Source organism: Rhinolophus sinicus, linkage group LG05 (genome assembly GCF_036562045.2).
Source record: "Rhinolophus sinicus isolate RSC01 linkage group LG05, ASM3656204v1, whole genome shotgun sequence".
Classification (NCBI taxonomy): Eukaryota; Metazoa; Chordata; class Mammalia; order Chiroptera; family Rhinolophidae; genus Rhinolophus; species Rhinolophus sinicus.
The window spans coordinates 90561079-90589021 of NC_133755.1; the positions used below are offsets into that span (position 1 = coordinate 90561079).

General features: G+C 38.5%; 1 protein-coding gene across 2 annotated transcripts; it reads left to right on the forward strand.

Moving 5' to 3' along the window:
- The first annotated feature begins 29 nt into the window (after window positions 1-29).
- POLH (DNA polymerase eta) lies at window positions 30-27613 on the forward strand. Of its 2 annotated transcripts, XM_019738478.2 has the most exons (11): window positions 31-336; window positions 3121-3261; window positions 3498-3632; window positions 6025-6242; window positions 16417-16586; window positions 17957-18060; window positions 19245-19364; window positions 19970-20093; window positions 20636-20701; window positions 23842-24011; window positions 25685-27613. In XM_019738478.2, exons 2-11 carry the CDS (start codon window positions 3125-3127, stop codon window positions 26574-26576), a joined length of 2136 nt encoding a protein of 711 aa, XP_019594037.2. In that variant the 5' UTR covers window positions 31-336; window positions 3121-3124; the 3' UTR covers window positions 26577-27613. The 2 variants fall into 2 exon arrangements, with proteins under 2 accessions (XP_019594038.2, XP_019594037.2); XM_019738479.2 differs by lacking the exon at window positions 3121-3261 and having other exon boundaries at window positions 30-336.
- The last annotated feature ends 330 nt before the right edge of the window (window positions 27614-27943 follow it).

Here is a 27943-nt window from a genome sequence, read left to right on the forward strand (position 1 = left end):
TCCTCGGTGGGCGGAGCGGGAGAAGGAAGGGCCGCGGTGCGCAGGCGCGTCAACGCCCATCACGGCGAGCGCGCTGTCTGAGATCTGTCAGTTGCTGAGCGCGCTGTCCTGTGCTGGAGCCACCAGGGTGTGCCGGCGGCTGCCGGGCAAGGATCCTCTGCGAGCCTTGATCCGTTTCTTCATCTTTGCGGGGAATAAATCTCTCTCGATACCGACTGGCTTGCTCCCGGAAAGGGAACAGATATTCAAGACCCCTTCATCGTCCTTCCAGTGGACGCCAAGCCCAGCATTGGCGGCATCCGCGGTTGGCAGTTTTGCCAGCTGTTTGCCACATTGGTAAGAGAATTTCAAAACTTTCATCATCACGGTTTTCAAACTTTTCGTGTTGCCTTGGTTATTGGTTTTATGATATAGCAGTTGGATGGTGACATTGGGCCGAAATTACATGCAATAGAAATAAATACATGTTCACAGAGAGATAAGGCCTGGGTATTGTCATCCAAGAGGACTTTTCTTGTGGAAAAAAAAATTGTATTTTTCTCTATAGCTCTTAAACCTCCCTCTTCACTTGTACTTATTTTCCTGGGATGTGTTAGTCACCTGATCAGCACCAAACTTGTTTTGTGCAGATCGGGATAAATCGAGATGGTTAAAGATGAATAATTGCAAGTATTGAAGGTTTGTGCGGTTTGAATCATTTGAAGTGCTATGTATAAGACTTCAGAGTAGTGTAACCATTATTCCGAAAGGAGCGTTTTGGCGGAGAGTGTTTCATTCTCCATCTTTAAAAAGCTCTTGCTTTCTCCAGCAACGTACATGACCTGGAAACTTCAACAGCTTCATGAGCTGTTAAAGCCTGCATCTCAGTTTGTGTGTTTGTATTCTCCGTAATTAATATGTTTGCTGGACTTAGATCACTGCTTCCTATTCGTATTTCACGTCTGGTATTTGTATCTAACATGGTGTGTACCTGGTGGTTTTCTGTGAAAATGCATTTACTATTTTTATTCTGGCATCATCTGTTCCAGTACTATGCAAAAGGCACTTCAAGGTAAAGTGATTTCTGACATATTACCGTTTTTAACTTATACCTGTTTAAAGTATCACATTCTGCCTGTTTTAGGTAAGTAGGATTTATAAGGAATTAATGCCTTGACACTCTGATTTTTAAATTCATTTTTTTTGTTTTTTTTTTTAATAATTACAATTAAGTTTTTTTTTTTTTTTTTGATTGGGGAATGTTGGGGGACCGTGTGTTTCTCCAGGGCCCATCAGCTCCAAGTCATTGTCCTTCAATCTAATTGTGGAGGGCGCAGCTCAGCTCCTAGTCCAGTCACCGTTTTTCAATCTTAGTTGCAGGGGGCGCAGCCCACCATCCCATGGAGGGTATTGAACTGGCAACGTTGTTGTTGAGAGCTCGCGCTCTAACCAACTGAGCCATCCGGCCACCCCTAAATTCATTGTTTTCTTTCCACTGATCTTCCAGTTTGTAGTTGCATGCCACTTTTTTCAAGATGAATGTTAATTTTTGATACTTTTTTTTAAAAAGACTACAGTTGAGTGCTTACTCAACTGTATAACCTGTTTCTCATATTTAAATCGTGAATTACTGGTGTTTTCATAAGTTATCTTATTTACTTTAGGTCAGTAGTTCTCAGTCTCTGCTGCATATTAGAATTGTCTGGAGAGCTTATAAAAATCACAATGCCCAAGTCACATACATACCAATTAAATTAGGATATCTGGTGGTAGAAGCTGATATCAATATTATTTAAACATCCTAGGTGATTCCAATCTGCAGCAAAACTTGGGAGCCACCGTGTGAATTTAACATTTCTTCTCCAGATTTATAATAATGTCCAACGATAATATTAGTCTGTATCCACTATTCAGTACATAAGGTTAGTCCTTCCAATCTACCATCCATACCTTTATGGAGGATAGACCATATGTCTATCCTCGAGTAGTATGCAGTATTGTTTTCTTTTGTTTTAAGAAATGTATATGATTGGGTAGAAAGTCACCAATAGAACACTGCAAAGTAATAGTGACAGGCAAGATTCACTGATGGTGCTTTGTGGTATGAGGACAAACAGGATATTTGCATACTCTCAAAGTATCTCCCCTAAGATATTCCTTACAAAAGGAAAAATAGTAACTTTATCGTGGGAAACCTGGCAAACACTATCTCAACTAAATGATCATGGTTAATATCACCAGTAATAAGACATATTGACATCACGTGCCGCCCAGTTTGATACACTGAGAAGAGCACATCAGTTCCATAATATTCTTGCCAAAAATGCATAACTTCAATGTCATCAAGAGAAGACATCAGACAAACCTAAATTGAGAGATATTCTCAAAGTGACTGACTAGTTCTCTTCAAAAGTGTCAAAGTTATGAAAAACAAGAGAAGACTGAGGCAGTGTCACAGAATGGAGACAACTAAGGAGACATGATGACTAAGATTGGATCCTGGAGCAGAAAAAGGATATTAGTGGAATAACTGGTGAAATTCAAGTAAAGTATGTAGTTGAATATTATACCAGTGTTCATTTTTTAGTTTTGATCATTGTGCTATGTAAAATGTTAACATTAGTGGAAACTGGGGGTAAGAGAACCCTGCTATTTTTGCAAGTCTAAAATTATTTCAAAATAAAAAGTTTAAAAAATTTGCATGAATGTTATACTGTTATATATCATTTTCTGCTTCTCTTTTCCCTGAATTTATACTTGAGACTTGTCTATGAAGTGGATTAACTATTGGCTTAATTTCTCTGTTGATGTACATTGTGGTTTTAATTTGCATTTCCCTGTGACTAAATGTTAAGCTCATTTTCATGTGCCTATTGACTATTTGTGTATCTTCTTTTGTGAAGTGTTCAGTTCTTTGGGGGGATGGATATTTTTAAAGCTTTTAATACTTATTACCTTCCCCAAAGTGAGCCAATTTATTATTCTCCTTCTAGCAGTAGATGAAAATGCCTATTTCATTCTTGTTAGTTTCCAGGCTCTCATGTTCATGGTAACTCAACAATGGAAGAATGGAAATACAATTTTTCTTGACACTTTAGATTAGGTATCCTTTTTAACTGCCAATAAAATATTGTCTTACAGAAAAATGGCCAATGGACAGGACCGGGTAGTCGCTCTAGTGGACATGGACTGTTTTTTTGTTCAAGTGGAGCAGCGGCAGAATGCTCATTTGAGGAATAAACCTTGTGCAGTCGTGCAGTACAAATCATGGAAGGGTGGTGGGTATGTATCATAATTATTGTTGTAACTCTCAGCTACTATTTTAATCTATAAGAATATATGCACTCTGCTAGGTCCTATTTTTTGAGATTTCTGAACTGCTGTGTTTGAGATCAAATAATGGCATCAGTGGCCAACAAATTTCTACTGTTAAGTTTGTAGCCTATTCATGTCAAATTTTAATTATTTTTGCTTGTGATCGTGTAATATTTTTCTGTTCCCTTTTTTTCTAACCATAGAATAATTGCAGTGAGTTATGAAGCACGTGCATTTGGGGTCACTAGAAACATGTGGGCAGATGATGCTAAGAAGTTATGCCCAGATCTTCTCCTGGCACAAGTTCGTGAGTCCCGTGGGAAAGCTAACCTCACCAAGTAAGAAGAAAAGATTGTTTAAGGGGAATGAAAGAGTTGGAAATAATATCCCATGAGGCTAAGAACTTATGTTTCAAATTTATTTGGTGTAAAGAGTATCCGAATAAGTTTCCTTTGGTCCACCAACTTTTCTGTGTGAATTGAAAACAGATTCTGATATTGTATTTCAGGAACAGTTCAGAGTCATAACTTAAAATTGCTGCCCTTGACACCCTTTCAGTTTCCTAATTATTTAAAAATTGGTTATTATAATTAAAACTAAATACCAATTTCTTTCTTCTCAGACCAAGTCTGAAGTGTTTGAGGTAATTTTTGAAGAGTTTTCCCAGAGAAGGCTGAGTCAAACTGACGTTCTAGTGCAATATCTAGAATTATTTGCCAGAACTGAACAGTCTCAAAGGAGGTTGCCTTCTCTGTTTTTGACCTGAGCTGTCTCTCCTCAAAGTTTAGAAGTTTAGCCTTGGAATGGGAGACGTGTATAGGCATAGTCAAGTTAGAGGTAGGTACAGCCCTGGCCATTATAATAATCCTAATACGTAGTATGTACTGAGCATATGTCATATGCCAGGTACTATGTTAAGTTCTCCATAGGCAATGTCTCTTGTATCGCACATTCTAGTATTACCGCCCCCACCACACACACAGATAGGAAACACGTTAGAGAGGCTAAATAATTTAAGTTCACACAGCTAGAAAGTAGAAGCCGAGGGTTCTTTTTTTTTTTTTTTGTAGATTCCAGGATCCACATTCTCACAGTACACTATCCTGGGTGGTGTATTGTGTAGGCATCCTGCTTTGACTTGGGACTTGAGATATCCCTGAATTCACCTGTGAACTGGAAGTCTAAAGGTGGAATGTCATAGTCAACCTCACATTGAAGTTATTGCCAGAAAAGAAGGCAGATTTGACTGAAGATTAGTACCTTAACCCTAAAGTAGAATTCATTCAGCTAGTGGACATATACTACATTGCATTGAATAGAATTTTATGCTGGTAAAGACAATGCAACTTCCCAGAATTATAGTTGAGTTCAGAGTATGATTTTAAAAAGTTACACGCCACCCACTTTAAACTGGATCATTGATTTTACTTTTGAACAAAGACAGTTTTAGAAAATTTAGGAGTAAGTTTATAGACCAGAGAGAGATTAAGACCTGGTGATTTAAAATTATTTTCATAATTAACCTGAGATGCCGAGTTATAAAAATATGATTTGCAGAATGTATATACACTAAGTTTATCAAATATTCTTAAAAATACCTTGGAGAAATTTGTTCAAGAGGCTGAGAAGGAACAGCAACTACTGCAATAGAGTATCCTTCCTTGCCCTGTTTGTGGGTGGGTGAGTGTATCATGGTCTCAAGCTCTTGCATACACTTGCATTCTTTTTTCTTTGAGGTCTGACTCCCCTCCATCCAGCCCAAAAAATGATTAAAAGAAAAAAAGCCAAGTCTTTCTCTCTTTTATTTCTTTCTCTAATTCTCTCATTCGAGAATGTTTTAGAACAATAATTATACTTAGTGAAGAGGTGCAGACATTTCCATATTTATGACACATCGAATAGGTTCAACAGGAACAAAGAACTTCCTTTAAATTCCATAGCACGTCCAAAGCAAAGCAAACATCCATATATTGCCGTAGAAAATTCGCTGTATACAGCCGGAAGAGCTGCTTGTTATAGTTGGAATAGATTATATATGGTGAGATCAGCATCCCCTGGGGAAGGCGGTCTGCCTGTCCAGATGTATCACCACATTCTAGGAGCAGATCTTCAACTTGGTAATTTTAATGTTACTATATTCAGAAGTGATCGGACTGGGTTGGTTGTGTGTGTGTATGTGTGTATACGTGTAGTGAGGGCCAGCTGACATGTTAATCAGACTCCGCGTTGACTGAAGTATAAAATCTGTATGTCACTTTGTTAATTTATAATGAGAAATACCATCACGCGGAAGACCAGATACTTGATCAGTGCAGTGTTACCTCTTATTTGAAGACAAAAGTAGAAGCAGAATACTACGTGTTGTGTATATAAAAATAACAGAAGGAGTAGGTGATCATAGTAAAATGTTTTCTAGTTAAAGTAGTTTGAAGCATTTCTTTCCACTTTAGAGAGAGACCCTTGTCACATGGACATATTCATGATCTGGACGCACTAAAAAGCTTTGCCTCCAGAGTGCTTCTTCCTGGCTTCTCTTGTTGACAATCTGCCTGCTCATTGATCCCTTAGTTCAGTTACTATCTAGTCTCTGACAAGCCATTCTTCTCTTTAAGGAGACACTACACTGATTATTATATTATTGTTCCATTATGAGAAGGAGGGGATGGGACCCACAGTCTCAATGTTACCTCCATTTATTGCCTCCATGTTTAATTCTTGTATACTCGTTAGGTACCGAGAAGCCAGTGTGGAAGTGATGGAGGTGATGTCTCGTTTTGCTGTGATTGAACGTGCCAGCATCGATGAGGCTTATGTAGACCTGACCAGCGCTGTACAAGAGAGACTACAAAAGCTACAAGGTCAGCCCATCTCAGCGGACTGGTTGCCAACCACCTACATTGAAGGGTTGCCTCAAGGCCCTGCAACAACAGAAGGGACTGTTCCGAAAGGTACTTCCTAGCATCATATTGCTTCTGCTTCCTGCCTTTGGAATCTGCTTTGCTTGGTCACACTGATACTTCTTGGACTGATTGAAAGGAAACTTAAACTACAATCTGAATGAATCACAAAGACTCACATGGGAGGATATACAAGTTCTCTTATCTTTCCAGGCATATGGATGTTGAGAAGCTTGTGAAATCTGTATACAATCAAGTTTCTCTTTCGGTATAACTAGGGCAGCTTAGAGTTATCAGTAAAAGGCTGACTGAGCATGTCCATCATTTGTATGTTAATTACATTATTGTAACTTTGTTTCTTCATCATAAGAAGGGTGTGCTTTTTTTAAGGGGTCCTCAAGTTCAGGAAATTGAGTCACTCAAAATTTCAAATCAGTTCATAGCACAATATCATTAATGTGATGTGTCAGGCCTCTCTCATTTTATTTTACTTATTTTACTACTTTCCCCCTTCATAGTGGTTCCCCCAACTCCCTCCCCACCCCACACACCCTTTGGCACCCACTGATGTATTTGGTATATCTTCTTAAATATTTATATGTCTTTAGAAATCATACAGTGCTGCTTTGTAAATTTGTGCTTTTTAATTACAAGATAGTATTGTATTATAGGTCTCATCCTTTTTCTTAGTTTTCTTTCAATGGTGATTTTATAGTTCTTTCCATGTAGCTGTATTTATGTGTAGTTGATTGCTTTTAAATAATTGCAATGTAATCCATGGTATGAATCTACCCTATTTACAGACCATGCTCCTCGTGATAAACTCATTGGCTGCTTCTGATTTCCTACTGTTTATATGATGAATGTCCTCATTCATCATCTTTGGACCTATGCAAGGTTTTTTCTCTGAGAAATATTTTCAGGAGTGGACTGCTAGGTCATAAGGTATACACATATACCTACTTTAAGTGGTGCCAATTTACTCTCCATAATCACTAACAGGTTACCTACCCCTGGCAGTACGCAAGCATTCCTGTTTCCCCCATATCCTTACCAGCAATTGATATTATTTAATGTTTAAAAATATTTGCCAATGTGGTGGCTATAAAGCGGTATTTTGTGTTTTCAGTTTGTTTTAATTTACGTTTCTTTATTTACTAATTGAAGTTAAGCATCATATTCTTGTTAGCCAATTGAGTTTCTGCTTTGGTGAATGGGGTCTTTATAATCTTTAACCAATTTTCCTTTGTATTTCCTGCCTTTTTTTTTTTTTTTTTTGGCAAGAGTTCCTTGTATTTCCTAGTGATTAGTCCCTTGTCTATTTTTGACATTGCAAATATCTCAAGTCTGTCATCCATTAACTTTGTTTATACCGTACTTTGTTGAACAAAATTCTTTTTGCCCTTCAATTTTTCACCTTCTGGTTTGTGCATTTTGAATCTCATTGTAGACATCCATTTCAACCAGAAGTTCACAAAGACATTTTTTTACATTTTCTTCTATTTGCCTTATAATTTATTTTTAGGTCTTTCAACCATATGAAGTTCACCTTTTTATTTGATTTATGGTAGGGAGCCACCTTAGTTATTATTGTGAGCCAGTTTTCCTAACAAATATTTATTAAACAATTCATTCCTTCTCAACTTCCTATATATAAGTGGATCTGTTTCTGCAGATCAGTCTTTCTGCTCCTGCTCCAGAAACAGGTTATGTTATCTTATTGTTTGTATATAATGTGTCATAATATTTAATAAGGACTCCCCTCTGCTTTTGTTTTTCAAAATCGTCTTAGCTAGTTATGCACCTTTATTGTTCAGTATGTATTTTAGAATCCATTAGTTGAATTCTGCAAGCAATCCTGATGGGTTTACATTAAATTTACACATTTAGGGAGGGTAGTTATCTTAATGTCACATTATTCCACCCATAAACATATCTCACCAATTTTTCAGGTCTTCATTTATATCCCTTTTAATGATTTTTTTAAGTTAAATATTTTGATTTGCCTGTTGTGATATATCTGCTTCTTTTGAGATCTGGAATCCAGTATGTTTTCCTTTTTCTTGCACATCTAAACTTTTAATTGATATAATATACGTAAAGTACACATATTGCAAGCATACATACCTTGACTCATTTTCTGTGTAAGTAGCACCCAAATCAAAAACCAACATCAAAATTCTAGGAGCCGCCCTTGCCTACTCTTCGAATCACCATCCATTCCTCTTCCACCTCTCTTACAGTAACCACGGTCCGGATTTCTATTTAGCTTATTTTTGAACTTTATAAAATTGAAACCATGCAGTATATACTTGAGTCTGGCTTCATTCACTCAACATTGTGAGATTCATCTGTTCTGCTGTACGTAGTTGAGTTTATTTACTAATTGCTGTGCAGTATTTTATTATATGACCATCCCAGTTTATTCATTCTACTGTTAATGGGTATTTGGGTTGTTTCCAAACTTGGGCTACTAAGAATAGTGCTGCTAAGAACATTTTTATAAATATCATTTGGTGAACAAATGTATGCATTTTTGTTGGGTATGTGACGAGAAGTGTTCAGTTTGCCTATACGGAGCTTTTTTAGTTTGTCTATAGTTAGCTTTAGTAGATAGGACCAAATGGTTTTCCAAAATGGTTGCACCAGTTTAAAATCTCACTAGCAGCATATGAGAGAGTTCCAGTTGTTCCACATCCTTGGCAACACTTGCTTTTTTCACTTGCATTTTAGCCATTTTGATTGGTGTACGTATAGCAATATCACATTGTGGTTTTGGTTTGTATGTCCCTGGTATTAATGAAATTGAGCACCTTTTTGTCAATGTATTGACCATTTGGATATCTCCTTTCATGAAGTACCTGTTTCAGTCTTTCACTCATTTTTTGTTGAATTATCTTGTCTCATTCATCTATAGGGCTTTTTTAAATATATATTCTGGATATGAATCCTTTATCAAATATACGTATTGCAAGTATCTCTGGTCTGTGGCTTGTTTTTCACTCTCAGTGTGGCTTTTCATGAATAGAGATTCTTAATTTGGTCCAATTTATCTTTGTTTTTCCCTTTATAGATAAAATTTTTTTATGTCCTATTTAAGAAATCTTTACCTACCCTGAGGTCATGAAGAAATTTTTCTGTCTTATTCTAGAAACTTTATTATTTTGCCTTTCACATTTAGATTTATAATCCATTGTGTGTATCTGTAGGGTGTGAGGTAGGAATCAAACAGCATCTTTATTAAAGCTTTACATTTTAGGTCTTGTGCATTCATTTATGTTAATTCCTAGATGCTTTAATTTTTTTATTGCTTTTTTTTTTTTTTTAGATTTTATTGGGGAAGGGGAACAGGACTTTATAGGGGAACAGTGTGTACTTCCAGGACTTTTCTCCAGTCAAGTTGTTGTCCTTTCAATCTTAGTTGTGGAGGGTGCTGTTCAGCTTCAAGTTGTCCTTTCAGTCTTAGTTGTGGAGGGCGCAGCTCAGCTCCAGGTCCAGTTGCCATTGCTAGTTGCAGGGGGCGCAGCCCACCATCCCTTGTGGGACTCGAGGAATTGAACTGGCAACCTTGTGGTTGAGAGCCCACTGGCCCATGTGGGAATCGAACCGGCAGCCTTCGGATTTAGGAGCATGGAGCTCTAACCGCCTGAGCCACCGGGCCGGCCCTATTGCATTTTTTTTTCCTATCATATTTTCTACTTGATTATTGATGTATAGGGGGATGATAAGTGATTTTTTTTTTTTTAAGGAGGGCACAGCTCACAGTGGCCCATGAGGGGATCGAACCGGCAACCTTGGTGTTATTAGCACCACGCTCTAACCAACTGAGCTAACTGGCCACCCCTATAAATGATTTTTATGAGTTCATCTTTATTTACTTCATCTACTTGACAAAAACTTGTGATATAATCTGCATGAAAGTTCTTTAAAAAATAAAATGAACTTGATGGTTAAAAATATTTTCTTAGACTAGAATAAAATTAAGGCAATAAAAACGTGCTTTTATGGTAATATTAGATTATGATAATAGTTCTAGGTACCAGATCTAAGAGAATCTGTGTCTTATATTTGTTAAATCAAATACTATGAGAGTGGAATTCCACTGGATCTCTCAGAGCAAAGAATTCTATATCTAGAAGCTTTTCAACAGGGTGTCTACCCTTTTTTTCTAGACATTTTCTAGTACTTTAGATCATGACTATATTCAAAACAGTGTATCTATTCTCCCCTTCATTTGTAACATGTACTTTTAGAGCTATTATTTTGTAACATTGTTCTTATTCAGAAGAGCTCTTTCAGTATAAAAAAACTTTGAATGTTGGACATTAGCCAAAAAGAAACTGTCTGGATACAAATCTGTAGCAAGTTAACTTCTTGGGGGAAAAATAAGGTAATCTGTTATTACTTGTAGAAACAATGTGGATTTGTGTGTGGCGGGCAGGGGGAGGGGCGGGGGGGGGGTGTTCCAAGAGGGTCTGGCTTATTTCTAGTTACAGTGGTGAATTTGCTATGGGTTTCATGTTTTAAAATAAGATGTGAGATGTTAAAGTTTCCTTTTGCTGTTGAACAGCTGTATGATATGCCTTCAACAAGTTGTTTTGAAGGGTGATAGTAGCAGAACTGTCAGGGAAGCTTGTGGGAAAGACCATTGAGAAATTATTGTATTCTCTGATCCTCATGTGGGAGAGTTTATCAAGCTGGAGGATACAGATCCTTTAGTTCTGTAGGAAAAATACAATGGACAATAAAAATGTGCCACTTAAAGGAGGCAAAGTTATGGTACATAATCATTTGATGATGAAACATGTCATGATTTCTTTGTTATTCTGGGACCAGAGTCAGAAATTCAATGATCATAATAAGTAAAGTTTTCTTTGGTTTTAGCTTCGTTTACCACATTTTATTCTGTGCCCTATTTTTTTAAATAAACATTTGGAATTTGTTTTATAATGCTTTAAACCATTGGTTCTTTAAGGTTTTTTGAGGGCTATATACCCTTTTGAAAATCTTTAGAAAGCTCTGGACTCTTCCTTGTATCAGAAAAAAATACATATCTACATATGAGACAATTTTACATGCAGTTTCCAGGAGAGTCACAGACCCTTTGAAGCCCACGTACCTCAGAGTAAGGACTATTATTACGCATCACATTGGTTTTTGGATGAAACTCTTGTTGAATAGCTAGCTCTCTGAAGATGATGGAATATTCCTTTGTTGGTGATCAAATATTAACTCAGTTGGGCATGTTCCTCTTTCTTCTACACGTATCTTTCTCACCCATGTACATTTTTATTTAAAATGCCAATGTTGATAAAGAAATCTTATTTCTGTGTCTTACACAAGTGTTGCTTTAGTGTGTCCAATTTAAATGTTAAGCTTCCATATGCAGTGATATCATATTATTTATAGTGTTCAAACATTGAAATGTCTAGTAAATGGTTTATGTTTCATACCATATTCCTGAGTCTTTTTATGATATGTGCGACAACAACAACAAAATGATAACAGAAATTAGCTGATCTAAGTGCGTATAACCTTTACTATCCTGCCTCTTAATGGGTTCAAAGCCAGCGGTCCTGCTCAGCTATGCTATGTTTGCAACTTCGTATTTTCTGTTCCCAAAATAGTTATGTGTGTGGAAAGTTTAAACAGTAAGATTACTTAAGGATAATACTCAAAAATTGCTAGAGTGAAAACTTTCCCTTGAGGGCAATGTTGTAACTAGTTTGTGTTAGCTAAGGAACTCATTTGTTCTTTCCTCCCTTTGCTTGCTGGTAATTCATTTCTTTCTAAGCACCTATTGAATATCTTCTGAATGCAATGACATGAAACAGTTGGGTAGTGGTACAAAAAAATTATAAATCAAATGTCAAAGGTAAGAATTGCGGTACTTATAGAGAGTCCTTGCTGACTTGGAAGAAGTAAGCTGCTGTGTTGTGAGATCTTTGCTAAAGACCCCAAGGCTAGGCTCTGATTGCTGCCCTCTGCTGACAGCCAGCAAGAAAACAGGGACCTCAGTCCTGCGAACTACAAGATGATAGATTCTGCCTACAATCTGATGGAGCTTGGAAGGCACTCATCAGCTTGTAGCACAGAGGAGGGCACCCCTGTTATCTGTACAGGGACTTCTCTTTTGTAGTTACGGGCCCTGGGGTTGTGGAGTCGAGCTAGAGGTTTATCAGTCTAGCTCCAAAGTTTTGGCGCAAGTCATCGACAGTAACTCTTAGGTCAGTTGTATTTACATTGTACTGGAGGCACAAGGTGGTCCAATCAGAACAGAAGAGGAAATAAAAGATATTCAGATGTGAAGGAAGAAGGTAACTTACTTTGCAGGTGACATGACCATGTTCATAGACAATCCTCAGAAATCTCCCCCCTCCCCCAAAGAAAACCACTAGAATAAGTGAGATGAGCGAGGTTGCCAGAGACAAAGCCAATATAAAAATCAATAGTATTTCTATATTCTAAAATTAAAAATGGGAAATTGAAATTTAAAAAGCAATATCGTTTGCAATAGCATTAAAATCGTGACATTATTAAAGATAATTTTAACAATATGTGTGAAAAATGAGTTCAGTGAAAACGAGAAAACATCACTGCAAGAAACTGAAGAAGACAGAGTGAATACCATCTTCCACCCATGGACGAGACATACTACACCCATGGATCAAAAGGCTAATGCTGCTAGAGCTCAAGTCTCTCCAAAGTTACCTACAGATTCATTGCAGTGCCTTCCAAAATCCCTGCTGGGTTTTGTAGAAATTGACAAACTGATTCTAAAATTTGTATAGAATGCAAAGGATGTGGAAATAGCCAAACAACTTTGAAAAAGAACTACGGTGGAAGGTTTACACTACCTGACTGTAAGATTTAACTACAGACATTCAGCTGGCTGTTCAAGGCCACAGACTTTCCATCCTAGAACCAAGGCCCAGTTTGTCTGTAACCTCACAGAGAAGGCCCTGGCGCTGGTAAACACTGCTGTGACTTACCTGAAGCCTCGACTGACCACATTTTGGCGCTGTGCTGGTCCCTCCAACCCCTACTGAGATCCCTACAGCTAGTCAGAACTTGAAAAAATTAGTCAGTAGTGCTCACACTGGTAGCTTTCAAATATCTCACTAAATGGTTTGGCGACCATTGATGAGTGGATATGGTTTTATGTCAGTGAGATCACAGGCAAATGTGGCATTGTTGGCTATCATGTTTGAAGACCTGTCTTTAACAGCTGTTTCTTTTGCGTTTCTTTGAATGTTCTTGGACTATGTGTGATCAGACTAGTGTTTGAATAAAATATGTCAGAAAGAAGATTTAACTATAAATTTACAGTAACTAAGGCAGTGTGATATTGGTACAAGATGAGACATATAGATGAATGGTACAGAATAAAGAGTACACAAATAGATCCCACATTCATTCATTCATTCATTCATTTATTTTTTGGTCAGTTGGTTTCCACAAAGCTACCAGATGATCCACTAGGAAAAGGAAAGTCATGGCTCACTTTAGTGAGCATTTTTCACCAAAAACTGTCTGAATCTTTTCCCTCTACTCTACTCCACCACAGTGTGTCAAAGCAAAGCCACAAATTTAATAGATTCTTCTTATTAACCAGAGAAGAGAAAGAAACAGAGGATGCCGCTTATCTTCTGTGGTCCTGTTCCATTGAGTGGATACAAAGTAACAGGATTGCAACTACCTAATCCGGGAGAGCAATAATGAAGAAATCTGAAGCAGAGAAAACTTAGCTCTGCTAGTTAAGTAAAAGAGTCAGAAAACCCCACAATTTTAATAAATTGTTTTCCAAATCTAATAAATAGTTTTCAATTAAGGATGTTACATTTATTGTTCTTAATATGTATAAGGCACTGTGCTAAATATATATATATATATATATATACATATACATATACATATACATATACATATATATATATATATATATATATATATATATATATATATATATATATATATAATCTCCACACACACACATACATACATATAGTGGAGGTGCCAAACAATTGTATACAAGTGGACACTTTGGTCAACGTTGCTCAACATCATCAGAAGGGTCTGGACGCTGATCGTAACCACTTTGAGCACCTCTTGTAATTGCAGAAGTCAAACATGATTTGTATTCATCCTTTGTTATACTATATATTGAACATTACAATTTTAATACAGTTTTCTTAAAATGTGTATACATTTTTTGACACCCTTTGTGTTCACACACACACACACACACACACACGCAACCCTCACAACCATCCTATGAGGTACAATACTCTCATCTTCATTTTATAGACAACAAAGCCAAAGCTTAGAGAATTATGTAACTTGCTCAAAGTCACCTAGTACGTTGTGAAGCCAATATTTGAACCCGCCCTGACTGCAGAGCGTGTTCTGTTAATAATTATGCTATATTTGTTACAGTAAGAGCTAAAGGACTTCGGTGGGGCACCCCAAAGTTAGCTAGCGTAGTTGGAGAGCCCCTCATGATAGATGAGACCGGAGCTAAGCCCTGAAGTATAGATAAGAGTTAAGGAGTAAGAGCAGGGAGATAGAATAAGTGTTGTCTTAAGGTAGAAACATGGTATGTTCAGGAAATTGTAAGGATATAATGGGATTGGTGGAAGATAAATTGAAAGGGGCAGATGGTCTTCAATGCCAATTTATAGAGTTGGAACTTTATTTTGTAGGCGTGAGGGAGCCAATGGCAGTTTTGAACGGAATAAGATTGATAACATTCGTATCTAAGAATATTTAATTTGTGGGAATTGTGTAGAATGCATTCAGGGAGGAGGTGGTTTAGGAATTGAGGTGGTCTAGGCAAGAATAAAGAAAACCTGAATGAAATAGGGTGGGTTGCAATGGAGATGGGAAATTTTGAGATGGTCTTTGTTAACTAAATAGTGAGGAATGACAGATTAAAAAGAAGACAATGTTATTTGCATTTTAAACCTTTAATAGAAATAGGGTGTTGTTTTGGGAAAGAGAACCTTTGAGGAGAACGACATAATAAAAGTTGATTTTTAGTTATATTTAGTTTAAAACTATAATGCAAAATTCAAGAAGACCTATTTTGTAAGGCAGTGGAGATAAGGAATTGGCGTTTAATAAGCGTGTGGGGACTGAGAGTAAGATTTGCATGTACTCAGCATAAGCAAATGGAAACAAAAGCCAGTACCAGGTTCACCAAGAGAAAAAGCATATATACAAAGAAGAGCAGAAGGTTCCTCCATACCCACAATTAGGGTATTAGAGGGGAAGATAAGCTAGCACAGAAGAGAAGCAGCAATCATCAATAGTTGGAAAACATTAGGGGGGAAAAAAAGGGTAAAAGGGGTCAATTATATGGTGACGGAAGGAGATTTGACTTTGGGTGGTGAACACACAATGCAATATACAGATGATGTATTGTAGAATTGTACGCTTGAAACCTATATAATTTTATTAACCAATGTCACCCCAATAAATTTTAAAATAGTTGGAAAATATTTCTAGGTGCTCATCTTCCTCCTGTTTTCTATATATGGATCTTCACTCTACCTCTCCAAGATATTTTGAGTGTATTTTCTTGCCTTGTTCGTACCTCGTTACTGCCTCTTTAAACCAGGATGTCTGTATGTCCTACATACCTAATTCCTTGCTATACAATAATTTTTTATGCTTTTTCAAAATTGTGGCTAGTTCTAAATTGGATAATAAGATATGTTTAAGGACCCGAACCCAAAGCTTCATCTAATTCAAATAGCTTGTTTGGAAAATAAATCTTCTAGTGCCTCTGATGGGATTTTAAGCTACTCAGTGGGAACCTGTCTCTAAAAATATATGTACTATATACCAACTTAAGTTTATATTGAAGCATGAGTTAATTCTGAATATATTCTAATTGAACAATAGAATTCTTGGGGATGTGCAAGGGGAAATTGGAGGAAGAAAGTTCAAGAGAACTGGAGAGAGAAAACATGAACTTTTAAATCATTGCTTATGAAAGATAATATAAAATATGTGTTGCATGTTCAAACCGTACGTTTCAGCATGAAGGAGAAATTGATCTCTTGTGAGTATCAAGCAGTCTTCCAAAACGGCTACTATTTTTTTGTGGAAACCTACATATCTGAAGTACCTGAAACCTAAGCATTTCTGCAACAGATAACACAATTAAATAAAAAGTCCCAATTTAAAAAGATGTCTAAATGTGACTTCTTAACTTTTTCAGAGGAGATGCGAAAAGAAGGCTTATTGCAATGGCTTGATTCTCTTCAGATTGATAACACCACCTCTCCGGACCTACAGCTCACCGTGGGAGCAGTGATTGTGGAAGAAATGAGAGCAGCCATAGAGAGGCAGACTGGCTTTCAGTGTTCAGCTGGAATTTCACACAATAAGGTGAAGGCTGCTAGTAGATTTCGAAGAGATACCAACAACTGTAGTTAAATACAGCAGACAGATAGGAGTGGGACATTTAAATCATATACTTTGAAATGGGTTTCTATTTAAAATTTAAGGACTAAATAAAAGCCTAAATAATTCTCTAACATGGGAATTGACATTGGACATGTACTTTTTCCTAAGAAGCAGGCTGAAAAATGTGCAGAAAATGCTTATTTATATAGTTGCATCCAAAGTATTTCCTTACTGGCTGAGCTATCTATAGAAAGGAGGAGGCTAGTCTTTGAATTTTATACGTGTATGGACTTATTTATTTTCCTTTCACCTGCTGAATATTCTAGTATTATATCTTATGTGGTGTGGCCTGGGTAATGTATGCTTTGCCTAGTCCCTGTTTCCTAATGAAAGCAATAAGAGAAATAGTAAAACTTGATTCGTTTGGACAACTATTTTGGTTTAGGAATACAGATAATTCTCGATGACCCAGGAGCAGAATTACTGGTTTTCTGATTAAAGTGTAGGGAGGGCTTGGGACCTTCATCCCCTTCTGGCTAAGCTCAGTAATTGGGCAGTGACTGATCATTGGTTACTACCTTCTCCCCATCCCTCCAATCAGAGGAAAGTTGACAAACTACTCAGCAGAGTTTTGTTTTTGTGTTTCTGGTTGGGTGGCAGGAAAGAAAACAGAAGTCTCAGTGTAGTAACTTAAACCAGACTAAATGTTGCGCAGTGGAAGTTCCAGAGAATCTCTCCAGTGAATTTAAAGAATGATTTTATACTTTCCCTACCAATTTTAATTTGCAAAGTGTTACCACTGAAGTACCTCATTCTTTGAAAAGGATTTTTGTTTTTTGAAGTCTTGTTTACTGTATGTGTGCTCTTAGAAGAGGATTCTGAGCCCAGTCTCTCTCAGAGACACTGAATTATGGTTACTCGGTATTAAATCTGGGATTCAAAACTGGACCAACATTAATCAGGAAATGTAAATACATGGGGGAAGGTAAAACAAGTTTGTTTCAGTATTTTCATATGGCCGCATTAAGAAATACATCTGAAGTTTCTTCTGCAGCTTCTCTGCTTTTCCCCCTCTTGACGTGGCTGGAAAAAAATGACTAAAGGAAAACCGAGAATGGAAGATGTGGAAAGGACAAAATGGATAATGATAGTGGGTCATGGTTTCCACTGAGGATGCTGTGGGACCCAAGGTTTAGAGATGCCTTGAGTTTCTGGTTTTGTTTTTAATGTGGACAGCCCTAGTTACGGCCCTTAAACTATGCCTGTGTGGATACGTGTATGTTCATATTCACCAACTCAGTGCGTACACGAGTGTTGACAGTAATAAGGTTTTTACGCCCTCCTTGCTCCAGGTCCTGGCAAAACTGGCCTGTGGACTAAACAAGCCAAACCGCCAGACCCTCGTCTCACACGGCTCAGTCCCACAGCTCTTCAGCCACATGCCAATTGGCAAAATGTAAGTATTCGGGGAGCACCTTATATTTTACTCATATGCACGTGAAGGCATTCTCTGGCTGTAGTTTCTTCGGTTCCTTATGGAGGATTGCAGCCGGGGAAGAAAGGTACCAGGGAGGTAGGAGGGAGATAACACAGAAAATTCAAAAAACATACTCAGACATTTTTCTTAATGAAACTTCAATTCTGGATTATCTGTGGGAGACCTTCATCCTGAATTTCAAACGAGGAACTAATTTTTAGCTATATGGTTAACTTCCCTCTGGGCTGTTTATTCAAGTCGGTCACAAAATATCAAAATAAAGAGCAATTTTACTTCTTTTCCTGTAATATCACATCGTGCTGTTCTGGGCTACTGACTTGCTCCCAAACTAAGTGTTAGAGAAGAAGCCAAATAAAATGAGTAACTAGGCCGTGCCTACCAATTGTGTGGGCTTATAATATGGTTGAAGAGACAAGATACAACAGTTCAAAGCCACAGTGAAAGTGTTAGCATGAGACTTTACCGAACTGTGCAGGGAGTTACTAAAGTTCCTAGAGGAGTAACCTGAGAAGGATTAATGAAAAAGGCATGGATTTGTTTTGAGACTTGGCATAATTTGGAGAGTCAAAGGAGAATAGAAGAGCAATACCGATTTGGAGAATATTTGGAACACAAAGAGGGAGAAAGTATGAGGTATTTTTAGTGGACTGGGGCATAAGTTAGTTTAGTTGGACCGTATTGAGGAAGACAAGTGATAAAAATACGACTGAGAAGATCTGTGGAAGACAGATTATTGGAAACCTTCAAGGCCAGGCTAAAGATGTTTGACTTTGTTCTTAAGTATAAAAGGCTTTAGCTATGGAAGGGAATTGTTTGGAGGTTGGAATTTTAACCCCTAAGTGGGACAGTAGTAGATCCTATACAAGTGAAGGTTTTATATACAGTTAAGTTGGTGACTAATTAATGACTTTAACCTTTTGTTTTTGCTGTTGGTAATCTTCCCAGGTCCTAACTCCCAGAATATCTGCATTCCCAGAAGCATCTAGTCTTATGCTAGAATATTAATAGCCTCCAGGACCAACATGTGCTCTCATTTTCCCTGAACCTTCTAGACCAGCTACTCACACAAGCAAAATGTCTTATATCTGCTGTAACTAGTTATTTAGGATGTGACCTATAAATTCCTTGTCTTTTTTTGTCAGCCGTAGTCTTGGAGGAAAGCTAGGTGCCTCTGTCATTGAAATCCTGGGGGTAGAATACATGGGTGAACTGACCCAGTTCACTGAATCCCAGCTCCAGAGTCATTTTGGGGAGAAGAGTGGGTAAGTGATTCCTAATGCTTTTCAATCATAACTTTTATGGAGATGCTAAATTCACAAATGGTTAAAAGCATCTAGTAAAATCTAGACCTATCTTTAGGTTAGCATTTGTTCCTCAAGGTAATCATTGGTCCCTTTGCTTTAAAATATTAGATCACTATGGCCTATCAGTCTAAAGTAGTTTTTCATGTACCTAAAACAGGTTAATAGATAGGAACTATTGCTTTGAAGCTTGGCTATACACAAGTACATCACCTACTCATGCGTGTCCTATGATGCTGATATTCTCTTAAAATCCTTATATTTAGGCTAAGTACCAAAAAACTTGGGGATATAAATCAGTGGCTTGCTTGGCACTTTTCCAAAAACACAAATGATGACTTGGCTTTAGAAAAACATAACCCGTGTTTCTCTCCTTGGCAATATATTGCCCTGGAGTTCATTGGGAAGGGCAGGGATTCTGTCAGAGGTGAGGTATACTTAATTTTGGACAAATTTTCCCTTTTTTATGAAAGGGATACTAGGGTAGTAGAATATAGGTATTTTGTTTTGTTTTAACAAGAATAATCATTTGCTTTCACCTTAAACTTTTTTGCTGGCTTTATTAGATCTTGGTTATATGCCATGTGCCGTGGGATTGAACATGACCCAGTTAAACCCAGGCAAATACCCAAAACCATTGGCTGCAGCAAGAACTTCCCAGGAAAAACAGCTCTGGCTACTCGGGAACAGGTAGGCGGGCATTCTTGACAGAACACTGACTCTTTAAATGGGGGTTAGCGGGTAGGTCTTTGTAGCTGCAAAAGGTTTAATAAGTTAAATGGAACCTTTTGCTATAAAGTATGAATGGAACAGACGTTCTTCTTTTGTGTTGAAAATTGGCCAACTTGAATGTGATTTATTATTTTTTCCATCTAAAAAGAAATAAAATGGAACTGATCGAAGTTCATAATGGAATTACTCATTTTTTGGTAGGTGGAAACTTGGAAGGCCTAGGATTGTGCCTCAAGTTTGTGTCTTTTTTTTTTTTTTCCCTCAGAGCTGGAACATGCCTGAAATTCACCTGATGGCATGCCAGCAGGAAAAGAAAATGAAAATCTTGAGCTAGAGCAGGTCGGAGTACTGAAGATTTCTATGATCTGTTGACCCCTTGGTTATAGGGGAAACTTTTTGCACACTTCCATTTCGGGGAGTTCTGAAAAAAATCCACCATCTAGTTCTATCATAAACCTGCAGTTTTCAAATGAAAAATTAAAGTCTCACTCCTTTTTTAGGTGCAATGGTGGCTTTTGCAATTAGCCCAGGAACTAGAGGAGAGACTCACCAAGGACCGAAATGATGTAAGATTTTCTTTATTCCTTGGGTGAGCTTTGGGATTTAAATACCTTACCTGATGGAGTAGAAACGAAGGTACAAAAAGATACCAGCTAAGAAATTTTGATAAATCTTCTTCCATAAAACTCAACTGCCTTACTACTCAACACGATTTTCAAAAGCCTGGATCTGTGAACATGCGCGTAAGACCTGACGACCCCTGCCTCCCTCATTGCCATTTGCCTCTACGTTTTTGTCTATTTCTTATCTAACTACTCCTGCAGCCCTGAATCTACATTGGATCTTCGTTTGAGTACAGAGCCATGAAGCTGGACTTTTAGGGGCTGGACTGTAACTTATTGGACTTAAACACAGTCCCTGTGACGAAGAAGTACTGGCAGTTTTAGACACAGAGCATTAAGTCAAAGATTTGACATCGGATGATTCATTTCTTTATGCTCTCTTAAAAAAAAGGCTTTATTGATATGTATTGTACATGTCATAAAATCCACCCACTTATAGTGTACAGTTCAGTAGTTTTAATATATTCCAGAATTGTTCAACTATGCTACAACCAACGTAAGAACATTTTCATCACCCAAAAAAGAAATCCCATACCCATCAGCAGTTACTCCCCCAGCCCTAAGCAACTACTAAGTTGCTCTATATGTCTCTGTAGACTTACTATTCTGGACATTTTATATAAATGGAATAATAATACAGTATATGGCCTGTTGTGACTGGCATGAAATCTTTCAGTTAACGTAATATTTTCAAGGTTCACCCACATTGTAGCATGTATCAGTACTTTATTCCTTTTTTATAACTGAGTAATAGTCTATTGTCTAGATATACCACATTTTGCTTACCCATTCTTCAGTAAATAGATATTTGAGTTGTTTCCACTTTTTGGCTATAATGAATAATGTTGCTATGAACATTCATGTACAGATTTTTGTGTAGATGTATGGTTTTCATTCCTCTTTCTCCTATATACCTAGGAGTAGAATTGCTGGGTCACTGGTAACCTATGTTTAGCATGTTGAGGAACTACTAGATTCTTGGTGCACTTTTTACATTCCCGCAACGTAAGAGGGTTCTAATTTCTCTATCTCCTTGTTATTGTCTTTTTAAAACATTTTAGCTATATTAGTGTGAAGTGGTATCTCATTATGGTTTTCAGGTGCTTATTGACCATTTTCTTATCTTCTTGTGAGAAATGTCTGTTGAGATCTTTTGCCCATTTCTGAAATGTGTTATATGTGTCTTTATTATTGAGTTTTATGCGTTCTTTATATATCCTTGGTACAAATCCCATATATATTATATATATATATATATATAATATATATATATATATATATATATATATATATATATATTTGTTGTTGTTGTTGTTGTTGTTTTGTTTTGCAAATTTTTTTCTTCCAATGTGGTGTGTTTTATTTTCACTTTCCTGATGGAATCGTTTGCTGTGTCGTCTCCTGTTGAAACATCTGGGTGCCCTATGAGTCAACTGTATACCATGTCAGGAATCATCCCAAACTACCTGTTTGCCCCTGTTGAGCTGGACTGGTAGTTCGGGATTGTTCTTTGGGAGGTAACATAAAGAGGGCTCTGACCCCGCTTGTGTTGTGAGCCTATTTGACTTTGCCCACTAGGCGTCGCTCCGTTCTCATCTCTTTATAAGCTGCAGGGACTTGTCTTCCCACTTTGTATCCAGTGCAACATAGTAGGGATCCCTGAAAGTTAATCTATCTTTAAGCTGAAGAATTTTATGCCAAAAGGAATTCTGGACGTAGAAGATCCTGTCATTTCATTGTTTAAAATATTCTAATGGCTTCCCTTCACACTTAAGTCATGTGTGGATTTCTTTTATTCTATAATGACCAATATGACTTGGTCTCTGGCTACTTCTCATCTCCTATCCTCTCCCCTTCACTTCCCCTGCTCTAGCCTCCACTCTGCTGGCCTCCTTCCCTTTTATTTAACACACCAAGCTCTTACCTTAGCACTTTTGTCCTTCCTGTTCCTTCAGCCTGGAGAATCTTGCTCTTATCTTCTTAAAATGTGCTCCCTCGGTTTATTGAGGTCTCTGCTTTCATTTCACCTTCTCCGAGAGGCCTTTCCCATCCACCCTATCCCAGCAGCACTTCCACCACTCTCTGCCTTAGTCTGCTTTTTTCCATGGCACTTTATAGTCATTTCTGTTACATGTCGACCATTTATTATCTGTAGCTCCTACTACAAGATAAGGTCCGTGAGGGCCTGGGCTTTATTTTGTTCTCTATCTCCAGACGTACCTGATACATAGCAGGCATTTAGTTATAGTTGAATGGTTTTAGTCAGCAAGGACTCCTCTGTAATTGCCGATTTGTATTCTCTCGAGACCTACAAATCTGTACCAACTGTATTTACAAAATGCACAAAAATACAAATTGTATTTTTACCTCCAAAAATTAGTTGCTGCTCTTGGCATGTTTGCCTTAAGGGTATTTCTTCTCACTAACATCTTTTGACTTTGAGGGGATCCCTATGTAGACTTTTTGCCTTCTTATATTTCTGCCTCTTGACCTTTGTTTCTTAGTTTGCTTTGCATCACAGTATTCAGCTGCTTAGACTTCCCTGAAAAGTGAATCAATGATTTTGCTCTCCAGAGGCAGGTCACCACACTGTATCTTCTAGAGATGAGACGTAAAGAAGTGGGAACTTCTGCTCTTATTAATCATAAGAGCATCAGAGCAGATTAAAGAATAGATCCCCTACTTGGCTCTATTGACATCCTAGCTTGGAGGATCTTCCTTTCAGACAATTACTGACATGAGCCCTTCCTTCAGTCACAAAATAGAATTCTGTAGGTATTTATTATAATCTTCCTGCGTGGACAGCACCAAAAGGAACATTCAGTAGAGTCCGTTTTCACTTATTCTATGCTGTTCCCATCACCCGTCAGAATTTCCTATCCTAGCTATGCTAATATGGCATCATCCACATTGTCTTCTCCAGTTTCTTCTTACCCCCTGAAACAGCACAAGCATGTTTGAAATTTTAAATTAAACTCAACTGTTTCCAAACCATTCTGGATCTTTTCATTTCCTCTCCCTCAGTTCAGGCTAGAGAATCCAGACGCTCACAGTAACTCGGCTTCATCCTTTCCCACCCGCAGAACGACAGGGTGGCCACCCAGCTGGCTGTGAGTATCCGGTTCCAAGGCGACAAGCGTCTCAGCAGCCTGCGCCGCTGCTGTGCCCTCGCCCGCTACGAGGCTCACAGGATGAGTCGCGATGCGTTTGCTGTCATCAGGAACTGTAACACTTCAGGAGACCAAACCATATGGTGAGCTGCGTTCTAGACCATCCTCTCAGAAGAGACTTAGGCCCTGTCCTACTCTAACATTCATGGAAGCTTTCCGGCGGGGGTAGGTTTTCAGTGACTCCGGCTGGCAGGACCTATTACAGAGAGGGATGGTCGTGCACCGGGGAGGGAACACCGTAGAAACACCAGAAAGAAGGCAGCTCTGGGGTGGCTTCTTCCCTGACATTCGGTGCATTCCAGTTCCCAGGGGTAGGTTTGAGAGGCAGAGCGAACCATTACTATCCCTGCCTGTATCAATCGGCAGTAGTCAGGCGAATGACCAGTGGCCTGTACTTGGGAGCGCAGACCTCAAGCTTCAAGAACACGGTACATTTGGGAGCTTCTCTCTCAACTACTTAATTGTTCTGTTTTGAAAGCATCTTCCTTGAGAATGAAAGTGACCTATAGTCGTTCATAGTTTCTAACATCCCAACGAAGTTACAAGCTCCACTGGTGTAACACCTGATGCCAGACTCATAAACGTCAGCGGGTCATGGAAAATATCCACATGTACGACTGGCGTGTGTTCATTTACTGTCCAGATACTATTTTCAGTGTTGGACTCCTTTAATTATTTATTTAACATGGCCTGTTACATTGAAAAAAGCATTCCAAATTCGCAATGGAAAGATAATTATGTGAGAAAAAGAAATTGGTTGTTTATCTATAGACCTGTATTGAAGATTCTGAGAAATAAAAGTGGAGTTAAGCACCTAAGGTACTGCTTATCTAAATATATGGCCCCTACTATTGTGTGTATAGACGTACAACATGCTGGGCGTTTCTGAAGTTGGAGTCTTTTTTCTTTACTTAGAATAATTGACTTAACTGTCACTTCCTGGTATGTTTGTTTATTTTAAAACATTGAACATTTTTACTGAACCAAAGGATAATTGTGATACAATGTTCATATGAAACCTTATAAACTGACAGAGTACAACAGATACTACCCACCAAGAGTATGACACTTATTGACAGGGAAGCATCAAAACCATCTGATTATAAGACGGTCCCCAACCCTGAAACTGAAGGGTAGTGAGATACTGTCATAATAATTTTAAAATAGCATTTACTCTTTACCTTATCGAGGGACTAATCTACATATAAAAGCACGTTTCATCTTCTGAAATTCAATTCGTGTGAAAATGTATTTGGATAATTAGACATAATGAGGAACTTTATGACAGGAATTTCTTGAAATGTTTCTGAGACTCGGATAGGTAACCAAAAGCCGTTGTGGAATTTCACTCTGCAGAAATTCCCGAGTTGAAAGTCTGTCAGTGTTAGGGTAAGGAGATGCTCTCTTAAAAACAGGAGAATGGGTGAGAGGTTTTTTTTTCAAGAGTCTTTCCAGTCTAAATAGTGCAAAGCTTTTTTGTTGGCCTGAGTAAACTTCTTTGCCCTAACCCTGAATCACAGCGGTTCTGCTGCAGGATGTTTGGTCCTAAATCAGCAACATTAGCATCACCTGGGAACGCGTTGGAAAGGCAAATTCTCAGCTCATCCCAGGTCTGTTGGTCTGTATTAACCTGATCATCTAAAGTTTGAGAATCAGTGCAGTAATAATTTCCTCTTGTGGCAGAACCAGAATCCCAATCATTTATAAATCGTTTCTGTAACCCGGTGCTAATCTTGTTCCTTTATTTCCTATACAGGTCCCCGCCCCTCACAATGCTTTTTCTCTGTGCGACCAAATTCTCTGCCTCTGCCCCTTCATCTGTCACAGACATCACTGTCTTCTTGAGCAATGACCCAAGTTCTCCGTCAAAGGTGCCAATGACTAGTCCAGAAGATAAGACACAGGGAAGTGGCCCATCGGTGGCCACTAAGAAAGCAGCCACTTCTCTGCGATCATTCTTCCAAAAAGCTGCAGAAAAGCAGAAAGTCAAAGAAGCTTCACTTTCATCTCTTCCTGCCGCTACGCAGGCCGTCAAGAGCAATTCACCACACAAGCCACCATTACTTTTCCAAACCAGTCGTACTACAGGAATTGAGCCCTTCTTTAAGCAGAAAAGTCTGCTTCTAAAGCAAAAACAGTTAAATAATCCTTCAGTTGTCTTCCCTCCACAAAATCCACAATCTAGCCCTAAAGAGTTACCAGACTGTTTTCCAACCGAGTATCCAGATTCCGCCCCTGTCTGTGAAGAGGTTTTGAAGCTAGAATCCTCTAACACAACTCCTGCAGAGATGGATTTGGCTCAGAACAGCCCGAGCGGGCTTGCTTCTGTAACTTCCAAGTCTGTTCTGAAGGTGGTTCCGAAGGCAACTACTACCCCGAGTCTTCTGCCTACTGAGGACCTAGTGCCCTGTGAGAAGTGTGGCTCTCTGGTATCTGTATGGGAGGTGCCAGAACACACGGACTACCATTTTGCATTGGAGTTGCAGAAATCCTTTTTGCAGCCCCACTCCTCAAACCCCCTGGTTGTTCCTGCCAGTTCTCCTCAAAGCAAGAGAAATCCCAAGAGTCCTTTGGCCTCCAGGAATAAGCGCCCTAGGCCTGAGGGCATGCAGACATTGGAATCATTTTTCAAGCCATTAACACACTAGTTCTGCCCTCAGGCTTGCTGCAGGTTTTTAATATTTTATCTGTAACCTGGGAAATGGAAGTATGTTCACTTCTCAAGGAAATTCATAACTTTATGAAATCTTTGGTAAGAAAAATAATCAGTTAGATGCTGAGTTAAGGTTCCCATCTGTTCCCTGGTATGGATTCTAATTCCATTGCTGATGGAGATGTAAAAATTCATCTTCCAGAGATGCAACTGTTTTGAGTTTTTATTATTTTATTTTGCTTTGAGTTTTTTTAATCAAGAGTTTAGGGAGGCAGTCACCCAGTAAAAACTGTGTGAGCCTTGGAGCCTAAGAGATCTGGTTTCAAATCTGCCTCTTGGAATATAAGGCCTTGACCAAGTCACTTTCTTTACGTTTCCTCATCTTTGAGATAATGAGTAAAACTCAGATAATACCTTACAAATTACTGAAAATTAAGAACAATAGGGCCGGCCCGGTGGCTCAGGTGGTTAGAGCTCTGTGCTCCTAACTCCGAAGGCTGCCGGTTCGATTCCCACATGGGCCAGTGGGCTCTCAACCACAAGGTTGCCAGTTAGATTCCTCGACTCCCGCAAGGGATAGTGGGCAGCGCCCCCTGCAACTAGCAATGGCAACTGGACCTGGAGCTGAGCTGCGCCCTCCACAACTAAGACTGAAAGGACAAAAACTTGAAGCTGAATGGCACCTTCCACAACAAAAACAAAAATTGAAGGGACAACAACTTGACTTGGGAAAAAAAAAAGTCCTGGAAGTACACACTGTTCACCAATAAAGTCCTGTTCGCCCTCCCCCAAAAAATCTTAAAACAAACAATGTATTTAAAGTACTGTAGCAAGAAAAGGAACTGAGTAAAAAGTTAAAAAAAATGTATTTTCCCCCAGCCCTGTCACAGAGGCAGTTCAGATAATGCCTTGACCTAAATGTGAGGTTTGAGAATGTGAGGTGAAAACTTGAAACCCTAAAGTGTTAACTAGTTCAGGGCAAGGCTCTGTACACAGAAGCTACTCAATAAAGACTGAATTACACACAAGCGATCCCTATGATAGCCACCGTTTTTAGCCAATGGCCCTTCTACCTCTTGCGTCTTGTCCTCATGTAGAACAAGGTTGTTACTGGACCACTTCAGGAGCTGTCCAGATTGGATAAGTCACGAGTAGAACTAGATTACTCTAGACCAGGGGTGTCCAAACTGCGGCCCGTGGGCCAACTGCGGCCCGCAATCCATTGTTAATTGGACCACAGCAAATTCCAAAAATATGTTTAGTTTACTTAAATAAACCAGGTGAGGCAACACGTACTTCACCTCGAGTGAGTGGCCCGGCTCTTTGTGTATTTTACCGCATATGGCCCTTGGTGAAAAACGT